This window comes from Scophthalmus maximus, chromosome 22, assembly GCF_022379125.1.
Source record: "Scophthalmus maximus strain ysfricsl-2021 chromosome 22, ASM2237912v1, whole genome shotgun sequence".
In the NCBI taxonomy this organism is placed as follows: domain Eukaryota; kingdom Metazoa; phylum Chordata; class Actinopteri; order Pleuronectiformes; family Scophthalmidae; genus Scophthalmus; species Scophthalmus maximus.
In genome coordinates, this window is record NC_061536.1 from 11,025,010 (window position 1) to 11,039,868 (window position 14,859).

Here is a 14,859-nt window from a genome sequence, read left to right on the forward strand (position 1 = left end):
ATGTTTCAAAAGCGCGAAATAGGCCCATATGTGTTTTAATGATATACAGCGAGCAACAGCAGCAGCAGCAGCTTCTACAACGCCACCAAACCTTCCAGCGTATTCCTTGTAGTTTCATTCAGGCCCGGCCTCCTGAGATCCATCTTTCAAAAGCCGCGCGCAGAAGAAGAAGAAGAAGAAGAAGAAGAAGGCGAAAAGCTGCACTCTTTGTCCCAGAGCTGGATACTTTATCTGTTATCCACTTTCCCTTTCTCCCAAAGTTATGATTCCATTTTTTTTTTTTTAAGCAACGCTATCTCACAACTTCTCTTGGATTCACAGCTTGGATGAGTCTCACATCTCTTGCTGTAAGATCTCAGAGACGGTGTGTGTGAGGCTCCTCTGCCACCTGAGGGGTGGAATTTACAATCGTTGAGGTTGTTATTTAATGTTCCTTTTGTCGCTGCGTGAAACACAGCGTCAGTGCAATTCGAGAGTCGACGAGTTCAAGCATCCGACGGGACAACTCGGTGCCTCCGATGGTGATTCACCGACTTGTGTCGAGGGAGAGAGATGGATTCTGAGTCACGTCCGCGCCCGCCGAGGCTGCAATCACGAACACGTCGGTCAGAATTTAGCGGGGCGAAAGGAAAACACCCAAGGTCAGATCAGATTTAACCACCGCAACCAAACATTGTATTCACACTGAAATCAACTCGTTGTTCACTGACAAGAGTCAAATAATCTTAATGTCAAGCAAAGCATGAACAAAAGAGGTTTTATCTTTGCTGTGATTCTATTCTCTTCCCTCTGAGACGATGGATTACTAATTTCTAAATTGGCCACAGTTGGTTGGCTCTAATTAATACGGGGGTTTTGCCTTTGTCCATGTGGTGCAGACGAAGCTTTGCCCCCGTGGACGGGACGAAGCTCGAAATCACAACTCTGCAGCGTCACAGTTTCTCTGTTCCGCTGCTCCACCAACCCATCGGAGACGGAGAATATGTAGGTCGACTATTAAATCATTTATAACACATGAGAAGGCAATTGGCTCTCTGAGAACTCCCCACTTTTGGAGAGTGTTTCTGCCCATAGAAGCTTTACTTATAGACACTTTTGCTTCCTAGCTTTTTTGTGTTTGTTAAATTCATATCGGTGTGCCACACAACAACAAACTGCACAGATTTCTGCAAAGATCTGCGTTGATGGTTGGTTTAATCAGGGACGGTGAACGGTGAGAAACTGTGTGGTGGCTGCTTTTAGAACAAAATTTCGAACCCATGATCGTTCTGCTCTCTTGCGGATGCATTGCTTTTGTGTTTGTAAAACTGAACACTGATCACTTGCGAGTCTGGCCCGAAAATGAAATGCTTGGCTCAGTGATTTGGAGGATGTTGTGCTGGTGTGCCTGAGATTGTGCGTCTTTCCCCCCGACACAACTCTCTTACCTGCAAGTAAGAGTAAGAGAAAAGACAAGAGGATAGTTCCATCACAAGCACGTTGGACAGAGAATCTGATGAGACGCATTGCATCAGCACTGTTTGTGAAGACGTCAGGCTTCAATTTGAGGCCTTAACAACACACATGAAAAACCCAAACAATGTCCGATACTGATAAAGATTAATTTCACTTTTTTGTCTTCAGGCATCGCAGTCGCACTCCATTATTGATCGAGGCTCCTGATGACGAAGATTCAGATCATTCTGCCTCGAGTCCTCGGCACAGTTGGAGACATGTTTCTCTCAAGTATATGCTGTTGCCTCATAACAGCCGATATGAAGAAAGCCATGTTTAAATGATGACATATTTGGTTTAGCCTGAACCATATTGACTAAGGGTCGAAATGTAGTGGAGAAGAACCAGTGCGTTCGTGTTCATGATTGTTCTGCATTGTCGGACTTGAAGGCAGAGGGCAAAGGTGGACGTCATCATAGAGAGAGAGGGGAGATATTGTTTAAATACGGGCGATGGTGGCAAAAATTTTCAGACAGTCTCTTCTGGAAAACCTTCACATGGTTGTAAGAGAACTTGAAAGAGAAGCTCAATTTCTTTATCTCCTCTGCACAGCCGGGCGATTACCGTGTGAGGTGGGTGTGAATGTTGGACGGTCGGTTTCGCAAAGTTAAAGAAATGGTTGGACACGTGCAGACCCTTAGTCCAACATCAGAAATGTGTGTGGAGAGGTTTTTTTTGGAAGCTATTTGTCATCCAATAACGGTCCTGTTGACGTACACTGGCCCCTTAAGGCTGCGTTCAGACCAACAATAGCAATGTGACGAAAATGCAGCCTCCTCATTGACAGCAAGGAGACCTCCACGGTGGCTCAGCAGGATTGCCAAGTTCTCCAACCTAAATGACTGTATAGGTCTCATGTTCCTGCTGACGCACGAGGTCTAGCCACGAAAACGACTTAACGGATTCACCAAAGAGATTAGCGGGAAGTGTTCGACGAAGATTCCGTGAAGAGGCAACCGAGGAAAGTCTCGGCGATAAGACTGAAGCATCTTCGTCAAGCACAGGGCCGAGTGAGGACGGTAGATAGGACGGGATAACCAGGGGTTTAGATGCTGATGGAGATGGTGGCGTGGAGTCAGAATGTGGATGATGGAAATCTCCCAGGAAATCCTTGAGGTCAGGGTGGAGACGGGGGAAATCTTTCTCCAAAAGAGGGCCAACAAAGAGGGCCAACAAAGAGGGGTCAACGAAGGTCCTTGGTGGAATCTAACCAGGCGTGTTATAGTTGCATCTAATGCACAAGCGTGCTGTGTTACTCTCAGTCTGAAAGCAACATAAAGTTTGCATGAAGGTTTATGTCGCTGTAGGCAGGCTATTAAAAAGCCAACACAATCTCAGGGCGAACAGTGAACGGCCACGGTCGCAAATAGGCGTAAAACAAACGTGTGACAGGAGCTTGTACTTTATGCAGATACATGCACAGTTAGAAAAGAGCCAAGATACTGGACCCCGCTGTCCAACCACAGCAATGTTTACCCCCGTGGCTGAGCATTTCACTCCTCCTCCCTTTCTTGGCTCTGTGCGTCAAGCCTCCTTGATACGTCCTGTCTGTGCACCCATTCAGAAAAATTCATTTCACATTTCCCCCCCCACACATGTTCGTTGTCGTGTCCGTGGAATGGGATTACAGCTCATAGTCAAGTCAATCAGCAGCTGCGAGCATCTCCCCCAAATCTTATTCAACAGGAATTGGATTGAGATGACAGAAGACGTGGCAAATGTCACAGGAGAGCCGTGTTGTGTAATCAGCCCTCGGGTGATCCGACAGCCATCGTTGACGTACAAATACATGTAGTGTGCAGGATGAGAGCTAAGCAGAGAATAAAAATAGAAAAATATATATAATAGTAATGGGCACAGACTTGTCCTGTGGCTGTGTCAACATTAATCGATGAGACTATTTTCTCGTCGACAGACCTGCAGAGAGTCTCTTGCAAGATTGATGCCTAGTAAACTGCAATCTGTCTAACAGACATCGGGGGGCGGGGAGGGGGTTTGCTCATTATAATTCTATTGGCTCTGTATCTGGACTGAGAGCTTTCAGCTGGCTCAGCTTGCATCAGTGTGTCTGGCTGTCGGCGTGAGAGAATCGCGTCCACCGCGGGAAGGTGAGAGTCTGCTGCTCTGAAGGATAAAACCTGGCAGACACTTTGTTTTTCAGCCACAAAAGGGAAAAAAATTAATGTCAATTTGATTATATAGTATAATATTCTGCATATTTTATTACTTCTGTTGAATAGTTCTTGTTTGCTATGGTGCTTTAAGACGTGAACCTGAAACGAAATGTTTCCACAGCAGATATTTTGACTTTTTTTTTCCAAAACCAATATATCGGCCGATATTTAAGAAAATTTGGCAATGATTCTTAAGATATCATTATCAAACCCTTATGACAACGAAACTATAAACACCATTATAGATTCAAGAACAACACAAATACTTTGCAAATTTCAAAGAATTCAGAAAATAAAACTTTTATTTGGCAAAATGTAAACAAATAGTTTTTGCATTGCTTATTCTGCAAAATCATAAAACAGTTTTCATATCCGCATTCATTAATCCCAAAACCCATGTCTGTGAAGGGCTCACATTGGCCGATGCAAAAAATAAGTTAGATGAGAAGATGACACTCGGATCCGTTTGTTGAATATGGAGCTACAGCTGTTTAGCACTTTCTTTTTTTTATTGTCTATAATGAAGTGCAACATTAACCCAGCTGACATCACGGATCCTCGTCCGTGGCACCAAATGGGGCAGAACGAAATCTACAGTTCACAGAACCTTTTGTCGACCTTCGTGAAGTGTGACCATCAGACAAATGAAACCCGAGGGGAAGATTCACCGCACGCATTGCTGAATGTTGCAGTCATTCATCTCTCTTTCCACCATTATAAAGCACTTTTCAGTCCTTTGTGCAGCCGTCATCTGCATCACAAACCCACGACCTTTGTGCTTTTTGCGGATGCTCGGCAACATTCGGAACCCCCGTTGAGTGTCGAGCGCTGAAACTTGGCAGTGCATCAGCTCCGCTCCCCGGGTGACGGCGGTGGTAAATTCTCTGGGCTCCGTTCTGCTGACCGATCGAAGCTGCAGATCTGAGACAGCGGTGGGCACAGACGGAGGGAGTCAGACAGTCGGGTGAAGACAGTCGCTGTGTGGCTCGGTGCTGCACAGCTGATGGATTGACGTCTTTAGAGGTGGAAGTGGACCGAGGTTGGTTCTATTAGGCAAAGTGTTATGTGCTGAATCAAAGGGTGTATACAGTTGAGAAACCAGGCCGTTTCACTTATGAGAGCAGTTCTTTTCAGACATGAACTCTGGAAAATGTCTGGACAATTGGGCCCGGACAGTTTGCGGAGAACGCAGCAGGAGATTGTCCAGGTCGGACGAGTTTTCGCAAGAAAATATCAGGAACATTCAGGTGATGTCCTGAGATTTTCTTGTGCTGTACATTGACTCACCCGGACATTTTCTGGAAATTTTACTCGGGGGGGCTGGCAGGAAAAGTCCTCACATATAGCCCCTCTGGAAAAGTTCTGGAAAATGTCCTTGAATGTGGCTTACAAGCTTAGTTACAAGTTGTGTGCAACTTGGATGAAAGCTACAACCATGCATATTGATATTGATGCTTTAATGTTCACCCTTTTGTATTAACAGTTTGAAGTATAGGGCAGGTACAGAATTCACTGCCGTGTGTGTATATTGTATATTTGTCCACTATGGTGTCTGTGTTACCGGGGACCTCGTGAGCCAGTCAATGACGCAAATGGTGCATGACTCGGAGGCAAGAAGTTACGGCAAAAGCAAAGGTTTGTTGAGTCAATGGTCGAAGCAAAGAGAAAAAGGTTTGGACAGACAGGCGGCCGGAACAAAAAGGTCGAGGCGAAAGGTCATAACATGTCAGGCAGGCTGGACCGATGAGGCTGTAGCCTGGAAACCAGACTGATCAGCGAGCTTGTTGTTTAGGGCAGGCTGGAGTTTACATTTTTCTGCACATCTGCACGACGTCACTGCTTTGATTCTTTTGCAGTTGTATTTGCACTTTGCCTTCATGCTGATACTGTCGCTGCTTTTCATCAGGGTGGACGTAAGAGATGCTGTGTTCCAATCATGACCCTGGGCTGGACGCAGCATAAATGTTCCGTCTAGTTGCTGTTGTTGCTATGCAAACTTCACAGCTGGGAAAAAGGTTAAAATATAAAGAAAGGCTGTAACATACTGCCTTACTGATGATACCCAATGGAATCACAAACTTTTCCTCTCTGGTCGTGTTTGGCAGCCAAATGCAGGAAGTTTGTGTCTCTCATCAAATATTTAAAAAGGATAGTTACTCTAAATTAAGACGGTCTATTTTTGTCGTCCTTTTTACTGTCTGCCTTTTGAAGCAGAGAGCGTTAACAACCTAATGCCTGCGATGCTTCACGGGGAGCAAAAGTGAACAGCGGTTATATTTATCTCTTATGTTTTTTGTGCTGTAAAGTGGGTCATTTTTTTTGTCTCTCTCTCTACCCAGCTCTGTCACACTGACTCATTTTTGTCTTTCTTATTCTCACTCTCTGTCTCTTTCAACAACTGGCTTTTCACTAAAAAAGGTTTTAAAGGTGTTTTGCAGCTGACGCGGTAGCCAACCAATCGTAGGCGATCGAGCCCCCGGGGGGCGTTCTGTGAAGTTTGGAGCGCAGTGAACTTTTGATAGGATGTCAGGGTGAATTAAGAGTCTAGCTGGCTGGCTAATGCCTTACATGACATCACTTTGATGGCGAGCCATTGCAGTCAGGCCTCATCGTTTCATCAGCAGACACATGAGCATAAAAGATAACTTTTGCAGAAATGAAATGTGCAATTATGCCAAATGAAGCGTCTTTAAGTGAACAGTAATTACATGCTGCCACAACATTTCAATGTACTTTGAACGTCCCCCAATTATCTATAATTATACTTGTATTCCCGATTCTTTTGTCAGTTCACCCTAGCAAGATGATTGTGTCGGCTTTGTGTGCATTAATGAATGCACCGGGGCCACTAAGCCCAAAAGGGCCAAATAAAATAAACCAAAGCGCAAATAATCTGCCTCGCGCTCGCGGCAGTTTGAACTCGAAGGCCATTAATGAAGCATGCGGCGGCAAACAAATTCATTCATATTGATGCTTTAAAAAAAAATCAAGAGTCGACTCGCCGAAAAAGCTGCGTTCATTAAACGTTACCTGACATCACCTGAGCCGCCTTAAGGAAATCAGATGGCTCATGAATTTTAATGTGGCAGGAGGAAGCCGTATGGGTGGCTCCTAATAAGGACTGACAGATCTGTCAGGTTGGCGGAGTAATGCCCTATTTATTTCAGTGTCGGAAACACCTGCAGCATGTGCGCTGTGTGGAACACAGAGCTGGGCTTACGTAACCATGTGCTCTCGTCCGTCTGAAAGCGGCAGCAGCCATTCTGTTATCCAGGTTCGCTTCATACTGCTGCAACAGTTGTCATTATTTAAACGAGACGGACGCATTTCATATAAAGATGACTCTCACCGAGCGGAACACAACATTAACTCGTTTGACGTCGCCCGTTTTTCCAGCCCACAGACTTTTTTTTTGCCGAGGTGCACTTGAGCACCAACAATTAACTTTGAAAATGCTCCAGTGGAGCTGCTCATTGGCCAATAAAGTTGTAAATGTCAGCTTTAGGTGTTAATAAAGGGATCGGCTTTGCAGCGGTAATGAAAAACGAAGTCGTGCTGAGGAATACCTGCATCTGCTCTGCAAATCAACTGTCTCCAATTTGCGACAGGAAGAGTTCTTATTACCTGCTTCTCCGAGGAGGAGGAGGAGGAGGAGGAGGAGGAGGAGGAGGTGGTCATGTGATTGTTCCCATTTGTCCATTTGTTTTCTGGCAGGAATACTCAAAATGTTATGGACAGATTTACATTAAAGGGTGTCGGACATGGTAATAGGTAATTTGATTTTTGGAAGGACTCAGATCCTGATCTGCATTCGGATCCATGAATGTTTTTTGAAGAATTCTTCACCTGTAAGAATTTTTTCTTGCAGATGGAGATGGGAATCCAAGTTTTGATTGAAACAGCATACAGGTGGGGGATTACTCAGCCTTGGTGGAGGTCTACACTCTCTGAATGTTATACAAAATCCCTATACGAGACCAACACACATTTGAATCGCAGCTTTTTGGCCCTTGACACTTTCCAATACTGCTATGCAGACATATCGATCCCAAAAACCTATGGAGAATTTGTTGCCCGTTAATAAACTGAAGGTTCCACGGTGAACGGTAAAATCAAATGCATGTTGTCTTTGGTAAATGAATCACCGGATTCAAAATTAAAATCTTTTTCTTCTGAAAGGAAAGATTCAAAACGAGACAGAAGAGATAATTCATGCTCCGGCTCCTCTGTCTGTTGAATTAAATCTCAGCGAGCAGCTCAGGCTCTTGCTGCAGACTCCTGTCCAGCTCGCCCTGGACTCCAGGCGATGTGCTCCTCTCTCTCTTCTACCCTTCAAAGATATTCTAATTGGTACTTAAGTGAGCATGTAAGGATCCCAGTGTGTCTGCTCTGACTGAGATACTCTTTATCAAGGTCCTCATGGTAGATTGTGGAGCAGACGCACTGCAGTCTCCCTCACTTATTCAGTCTTCTCACATTTGCTCTAATGTTGGAGAGCAGTGGCTGGAGCCACTTGACACCCGCCATGCAGATTTCGGAGGTTCCTCCCCTTCTCAGACCAGACTGGGTGACAATCGACAATGCTTTGCAGGGTTAGGAAGGTTGTTTTGCAGGTACGGTACGTGCAGGGTTGTGTGGCTGGACGGAGCTGACCAGCCTTGTGAAAAATATGCACCATTCACGTGGCAGGGACTGATTTCTGATTCAGCTCTAAGCCGCTGTTCAACGTGTAAAAAGAGAAACATCTGCGTGAATGACTTAACTGTCATTATGCGAAGATCCTGCCAGTGTCGTTGCCAAAAACACCTCCTTCAATTTCCCAAGAGCGTCTGTTGGTTTGGTTCGGGACTGAATGCTTCCACGTCCTTCCTGTCCTGTGTTCGTGACTGTCAAAAGATGGTGATTGGCCCCACTTACGTTTTTTGCGGATGCCAAGTTGTGACTACACGACATTCAGAGTCGGCGTATCACTGTGCAGTTCACACTACTTGTCTTGGAGTCGCTGTGACTTTATACTACACGGCTGACACCTGGTGTCACCCCCAACTACACCGTTGTCGCCAATACGCCAAATCTTATTGGACGAGGCAATGTGTTGGCGAACTTCCCGACCTGTGTCTTTGAAGTGCTCAACTGCCAATCGAACTCCGATTTGGCTCCGATCTGGGGCCATTTGTCGGCGTGTTCCATGAGTGGAAAATCTGGTTAAAAATAGTGTAGGGTGAATCAGGCATCGATGCCCTGGAAGAAGGTGAAAGACCGAACATCTCAAAGCTGCAGTGGAGAGTTTACGCGCGGCCTTGACTTACTCCGCCACCCTTTCTCCAGGCTTTGTTTCTGGGTCATACACTCGCAAAAACAATTCATTCTGCTCCACCGTGAGAGTCAGCCAAAGAGAAGAAGATCACTATGAGCCTGAGTGCCCACACTGAGCAAACTTCACATTTGATTATGGACCCACTAATGGCTCCACTTTGAACCATGCAGCTTGCACTCCGAGACCGAGGCTCGAGAGTCTCTAGCGCAGAGCAACTGCGTTTGGCTTCTATTGCCCCAGTTCGAAACATCAACTGGGTTTGAGAGATAGGAAGACATGTCAGCCCTGATACTTGCATAGAAATATTTCCACCCCTTTATTTACTCTTCGTAAAGCTCCAGTTAAAAGAAGGACAGAGCGAACATTTGGTACGTGAAGCTCAAACTCACACCCTGATTTGCCCCTGGACGAGGCCCTTAACCCCGAACTTGTTCTGTGAGAGCTCAGTGGCCGACAGATCAGACGGGCAATGATTGGGTAGCTTTCCGATGTGAGCTGTGCGAGTGTGAACCAGGCCCTCTTTGGAAAAAAAGAGCATTGAACATCAAACAAGATCTATCTACAGGATGTTCTGGGTTAGAGCTCTGAATTCCGTTGATAGCTGGTTAAAGGGGCAGTAAGCGATTCTAAAGCAATACACGTTTTGTAAAAATGAGCAAATATTTCCTCAGCGTCCGTTAGCTGTGGCCTTTTGTGTGCACGCCGGGAAAAAAAATCTGGGTTTTCTTTGCAGCCCAGGCTCTGTAAATCGAAAACAAAAAAATGGTGCGGACCGCACCACACCAAACTGCGAGGGCAGTTTCCAAACATCACTCGTCGCTGCACTCTCTGCGGATTTGGCCTAGTGGTCAGTGCGTCGGACTCCCACACTGAGGACCCGAGTTCGCGAGAAACTATCTTTCTCCAGAATGGCGTACTGCCCCTTTAAGTTGCAGTCTCGGTGTCAGATTTTGTTAAAGGTTTAAATCAAATGCTATTATAAAAAACCCCAAATATATATATATATATATATATATATATATATGTATATATATATTTGTTTTCCCCTTCTGCATCACTCATGTGGTCTGTGTAATAATAAAAGAGAGAAATGATCCGGCTGTACATCCTGACTACCTGCTCCTCCCCTTGCAGACACACACACGGTCAGCTGTTCTTGTCAGCTGCTATTTTTCAAATTCGATTGGCTGGTAATGGCTCCGTGTTTAAAACCATGTTCAGTAATTAGGAGGGACAGAGTTATGTAAAAACTAATCCCATTCCTTATTGGTCTTCATCTCGATAATGGGATTGCATTTGTCTGTGCATGGGCTGGCGCCATTCTTTTTAACGTCTCCGTGTGTGCTCCAATCATTTCCTCCCCTCGTCTCCCCCTGTTTCACCACATCTCAATGAGGGGAGGGGGACATCATCCCTCACCACGCCTGCACGGCGCATGTCAGGGAGGAGAGAGGGATGAATGTAATGGGGGGCTATTTATAGCAACTGTTGCCGTTTAAAAAAAGCTTTTCTCTATCTCCAAGCCCCCCCCCCCCCCCCCCCCCCCCCCCCCCCCCCCCCTCCTCGCTTTAAAAGATAGAGAGCAGTGCAGCCGTCCTCCCTCTCTGTGCTGCGCTCCGCCACTGGCCTATCCCTCTCATCCTCTTGTCTTCCATCCATCCCTTTATCCAGGTACAGTCTGTGCAATGCTCTCAGCGAAAGATGTATAATTCATTTCTGCTCCGGAGTGGTTGCACACCGGTAATGAATTGAGTCGGGGAGCCAGCGTGGAGGAGAGGGGAAAGGGGGCGGGGGGGTGAAACGAGTGACCGGGGAGGAGAGGGGAGAGGAATAAAGAGTCAATGAGAGGGAGCAGTGCTTCGTGCTACGCATCTCAAGTCGGCTTTGTTTGAAACGAGGACGGCTCTCGTGTATTTCCCCTCTTGAATGGGGACATATCACGGTCTCCTACCTTTCAGCTCTGCAGCTGTGAGCAAACACTGGCCCATTTTTCCACAATTAAAACCTAGTTAATCTAACCTTTTGATTCTGGGAAATAAAAAAAATCTTTCAGGGTTTTGATGTTTCACCTCTGAAAGGAAAAAGCATAACTGTTCATCTGTGGTGAAAGAAAAAGTCGTCCTGCTTTCAAAACCCAGTACAGAGGTATGATTGGCAAAGTGATATTTTTATCTCATACAATTTGTTACTAAACTTGAAATAATGAGGCATTGGCGCACAAGAAGTATTTTACTGTTACAGCTGGTTGAGGGGGTTTATACACAGGTAGCAGATCAATAAGGCTTGTACCGCCAACAAAGTTTCAACTGAGGGGTTAACATATTAAAGAAATTAACAAACAGAATCCAATTGAAACCATCTTTACTATCAAATCTTACTATGTTGGAACTTCTAACAACCCTGAAACGGCCGCGTCTTCGTAACGGGTGGATCAGGAGTCAGGACAAGTCGATGGTTCGATCCCTGGGTCCTCCAGTCCACACGTTGAAGTGTCCTCGGGCAAAGACATCGAACCCTAAACTGCCCCTGACGACTGTGTATGAATGATGCGTGAAAGAAAAAGTGGTGTGTGTATAGAGGCGCTGTATGAATGTGTGTGTGTGGATAAAAGGTGAATTGGGTCTGTATAAAAAACTCTGTATAAAAACCACTCCATTCACCATGTACAGCCAAAAAGATGTGAGTGTGTACTGCAAATGCTCCCGCGCTTCCCCAACCAGTGAAAAGCAAAGAGGCTGAATCCCGTTCAACGCAGCTCTGAGAAGACGGAGGGTGGGATCTGGTGTCGCGGCGGAGGATTCTTCCCTGAGGATTTCCCAGGGGCCACAGCCACGTTCACACACTCTTGCTGCGGTGATATGGAGCGACAGCACCGATGTTGTTCCCGTTGTCGTCGTCGTCGTCGTCGTCATGTTTCACTTTACCGTGTCAGAGTTGTTGTCATCGCTCAGCCACAGTGTCAGTGAAACTAGCCCCTAATTGGCTGCGTTCCCAGTCTTGCTGTTTGGCCAATTTATGGCTGTCATTTTTGGGTTTGTAACATTGCGCGAACCAATTTCCAAGGAAATAATTCATGGATCTTGACAAAAGGAAGCATTTTTAGGGGACTGATATCTATGAGTGTGTGCAATTTGTTGCGGCTTGATTGAATTGAAGTTGTAGTCATTTACTGTGGACATTTGTTCCATTGGCTGCCTTCATGTGCTTCTTATGTGTTCAATTTCACTCTGAAGTGTTTTTGGGTTGTAGGCCGTTAACAGTCTATTGCATCTTAATATGTCGATGTGCTTTTTCTTGCAGATCTTCTCTCTGTTGTGTTTTTAAGTTCCAGACGTTCTTTTCAGACCATCAAACAAAGTGGAATGTGCTGCCTCTGGGGAGGGGGGGGGGGGGGGGACAACTTTGTTTTGACCTTTTTTTAATCAAGAGCTGCATTAGAAACCATAGCATCCTTTCAGGTGTGATGGAAAAAAAGTCTTCGGCTTACTGCTCCGCCTTAGTGAGCCGACCGTGTATATATATAATTATTTTTCATAAAGGGGCAGATTGCACGATGATGCACGATGACAAATGGCCCATTTCAGTGACACCTCACATCTCACTGCTCGCCATCTCTTCTGCGCCTGCATCACTGCCTGATGACGAGAGAGACCAAAATAGAGTCTGGGCCTGACGCGTCCCGCGAACAACAAACCTAAAAAGAATCACTCAATGGAGGAAATGGCACAGGAGTACGATAGAAAAGTTTATAATACAAGCCTCCTGCTGATATGGGACTTCATCCTCCATCCCTTGAACACTAGACAGTCTTTAGTATACGGCCTCTAAACATAATCACTCAGGTGCAGTATTATTTGATTCAGTGGATTTAAATCCTGAAATCATTTTCTAATTGTCTGTTTATACCAGAAAAGTGACAAAAATACTACGCACTTATAATTTTAGAGATTTTAGGACACAACACTGTTGTCTCAGTGCAATGCACAGAATAAATTGAGGAACTTATGAGATCACATTGTTTGTATCTATATTATTATTCGCTGGTGTCATTGGTTGGTGAAATACACATGTATTTTACCAACCAATGTGTAAACTGTCCACAGTATTACACATTTTATACTATTTATATGTAGTATTAAATCAACACTCAGCAAATCGATGGCAAATCATCCATTATGTGTAAGTATTTGCTGCCATCTAGTGGTTTCTTAGCAGTATAGCATTCAGCAAGAGTCAACTGTACTGGAAATTTCATATCAGTTGACCCAGTAACATGAATTAATAAGTTGGACAGCAACTTAAAAAAATAAATCCTGTGATACTGGTATATAATGTACAGAAAAAACATTTACATTTAGGTATTTCTACAGTAAAATAGACCTCAATACATTAACTTCAACGTAAATGGATAGTTTTTTAATGTTAATTCAAAATAATATTTCTGGGTATATGAAAGGAATATGTACAACTACTCATTAATTCATACTTTCAAATAAAAAAAAAATACTTTTCTACCCTTATCTTTCGCTCAACGACATGTTTGTTTGCCTTCTTGCCCTCACAGCTGTTCACTGCAACCTGAGCCAGAATGGCATCGACCACCAGATGCGCCCGGAGGACATGACATCGCAGCTGGAGGAAGAGGAGGAGTCTGTGGACGCGGGGGGCGTGCTGCTGGACGACGACAGCCCGACCTACCAGGACGTCAGCCCGCCCGTGTACCATCGCCGCTCGCCGCCGCACCGCTCTGTCTCCGAGTCGGAGCTGACACGGGTAAGAGCCGATCCAAAAGGGAACCTGCACAGTCAAAGAGTTGGCATCAGTGATCAGAACAGAGAGCGTGGAAATTAATTATCTGACAGTTTGCACTGTAGACTTTTCAACTTAAATATTTTTCAGTAAAAAAACCCCCCAGCCCTTTCATAACTGTGAAAATTACTCCATAAGGCTATTTTTTATTTTACTAGGGCATCTTTCAAATTATTTATTATTTGTTATAAATGTTCTGGTGAAAAGTGGATCCTTGTGTCCCTATATGTTTTTGTTTTATAATCACACTCAGACACAAAGTATAAAAGACAACCTGTAAGAATACCCCTCAACTCTTCTTCAGTGTTCTATAATAAATCAAAGCACCCGTCATCATCATCATCATCGCAGAATAAATTCCTTACTTCCTCCCCAGAAATAGCGTGGTTAGGACGGTAGGAGGAGATAGGACACACACACACACACACACACACACACACACACACACACACAGACACACACGCACTCTCTCTCTCTTTCATATTCTCTTTTTTCTCTTTAATATCTGAGCTAAACATCCGTCAATCAATGCAAGTGGAAGTGGTTGAAGTCAGACACAGTCCCCTTGATCCTGAGCCTTTGAAAAATATCATACAGCCAATTAGCACGCACGTACGCACGCACGCACACACACACACACACGTGTACACGCACACGTACACACAAACACACTTAAAGACAGTGGAGATTTAAGTTAACCAGTGGTGATTCTGAGGTGACAACAAGAGAAAACCCAACCACAGTACCTGTGACATACTATCTGTGCCGTGTGGTCTATGCGGACGTCGTCGTGTAACTCCATATCTCAGCGTTATTCTCTTTGAAGCGCAAGAGAAGTCTGAATTGCATTAGAGACCTGGAGGAATAAGTGTATTAGCTGAAATAATTCATCCGCCCGAGCTTTCAGTCTAAGCCGTGTGTGTGTGTGTGTGTGTGTCTCGGTTGCACTTAAGGAGGGAGATTTTCTCTTTGAGAGAAATTCAATAGATTGAGAGCATGAAGACTCTTAATTGCATAAGATGGTAATCTATACTATCATGCAATACAGCCACGGGCCAGGGAGTA

General features: G+C 44.9%; 1 protein-coding gene and 1 long non-coding RNA gene across 2 annotated transcripts in view; one reads left to right on the top strand and one right to left on the bottom strand.

The window, feature by feature from the left end:
- samd12 (sterile alpha motif domain containing 12) overlaps positions 1-14,859 on the top strand; it is a 79,957-nt gene that overhangs the window by 1,051 nt on the left and 64,047 nt on the right. The window contains exon 2 of the mRNA XM_035620124.2: positions 13,550-13,758. Coding sequence (XP_035476017.1) covers positions 13,550-13,758 — 209 coding nt within the window. The remainder of the gene's footprint in view (positions 1-13,549; positions 13,759-14,859) is intronic.
- Positions 11,421-14,260, bottom strand: LOC118291753. Its single transcript, XR_004786740.2, has 3 exons — positions 14,160-14,260; positions 13,501-13,782; positions 11,421-12,679 (listed from the first exon to the last, which is right to left on the bottom strand). It is a non-coding gene; the product is annotated as an uncharacterized LOC118291753 (long non-coding RNA).